Here is a 1,459-nt window from a genome sequence, read left to right on the forward strand (position 1 = left end):
GCACGTGACCCGCGCGCTAAATTGGGCTCAGGACGTGGACCCGGCTTGGCCTTGCCATCTGACCCTGCCTTAGTACAATACTGGCTCCCCACTACGAAATCAACAGAATTCTAGGCCCCCGAACTCTGCACAGACGCCACCTCCTTGCCTCGCCCCGCCCTACCCGGACTGAGTCCTCCGCACCCATAGGCAGAGGCGACCCTCCCACCTCCCCGCCTGCTCCGCTCTCGCCCCGCCTTGGCTCACTTTAAAAGTTTACTCAGGTCGGGACGCGGGGCGAAGTGAACCATGGTTGTCTACATCGGGATGCTGCGCCTCGGAAGGCTGTGCGCCGGGAGCCCGGGAGTGCTGGGGGCCCGGGCTGTTCTCTCTCGGAGTTGGCAGGAAGCGAGTTTGCAGGGTGTCCGCCTGCTCAGGTACTGGGCCCCGGGAACTGGTGTGGGGGGTGGGGAGGCGTAACCTCCGGGAGGGGACCTTGGGGTGCTGAAGAACTTCGGTGGAGACCGAACTCGCTTGGGCTGGAAGATCCCGGGCTGCCCCACCTCCGTTTGGCGCGCGCTGGGGAGTAGGCACCCTTCACCCTAGCGCCTAGACAACTTGGAAAAGTTGGTCGCGCTGGCACGCTCTGGGCTGCAGCTGGTGGCTGCAGGGGCCCGGCGCTGCCGCCAGGTTCTGGACCAGCGCTTCATCTGGCCTTTATGGGCACAGAGTCTGAGTGTGGGCCTGTAGTCCATCCTGAGGGGGAGGGGCAAGGCCCGAGGCCTGGGCTCTGCTGCTAGGACACTGCCTCTGCGCTGGACTGCTTCGTGGGGGGAGGGGGGATCAGTCCCAGCCTTCCCCACTTAGCCCACTGATTTTAGTAGTCTCCCCTCTCATCAGCTGCTGACAAACACTGCTTTTGCTCCTCGCCAGCCTCTCAGAGGCCTGTTTTCTTCTGTTCTCAGTGCAAGGGGAGGGATGGGGCTGGCCAGCTGAGTACCCACCAGGGCAGTAGCTTGGCTGGTCTCTAACAGCTTTCCTTACTGAAAGCTGCCTTCCTGGGGTCACCAGGCAGTTAAAGGACCCCACAAGATCACAAACGTGCAAGAGCCTTGGTTATGCAGCTGTGTCAGTGGTGGTGTTATCTTTGCCATCCACAGTGCGGAGGTCAGCACCCCTCTGAGCCTGTTCTGCCAATCACAAGGCTGTGATCAGAACACTCTCCTGGACACCAGAGAGAGTGGGCCCAGGCACGGTAATGCAAGAAGCCTGAGCAGGACTGGATCTCAGAGAACTAGATCTGGCTTGTTTTTGTTGTTTTAAGTTGAGTAGAAAGAGTTGGGAGGAGCAAACTCCTTTTTGGCTGCAACTCTAAGATCACGATTTTTTTTTTTTTTAAGAGAGATTGTTGGTATAGGGTGCGTGCACTCACCAGAGAGACAGAGAGAGACAGAAAGTGAGAAATCACCCCCCCCCCAAA

The 1,459-nt window shown here is 59.1% G+C and overlaps 1 protein-coding gene across 3 annotated transcripts in view; it reads left to right on the plus strand.

Moving 5' to 3' along the window:
- ACSF2 (acyl-CoA synthetase family member 2) overlaps positions 1–1,459 on the plus strand; it is a 50,333-nt gene that overhangs the window by 519 nt on the left and 48,355 nt on the right. Inside the window, exon 2 of one of the 3 annotated variants that reach the window (XM_006166196.2) lies at positions 264–416. In XM_006166196.2, coding sequence (XP_006166258.1) covers positions 289–416 — 128 coding nt within the window. In that variant the 5' untranslated portion in view covers positions 264–288. Of the gene's footprint in view, positions 1–42; positions 417–1,459 lie in introns of those variants that run through there. The other 2 variants (XM_014583233.2, XM_006166197.3) reach the window with 2 other exon arrangements.

Source organism: Tupaia chinensis, unplaced genomic scaffold (genome assembly GCF_000334495.1).
Source record: "Tupaia chinensis unplaced genomic scaffold, TupChi_1.0 Scaffold144171_2, whole genome shotgun sequence".
Classification (NCBI taxonomy): domain Eukaryota; kingdom Metazoa; phylum Chordata; class Mammalia; order Scandentia; family Tupaiidae; genus Tupaia; species Tupaia belangeri.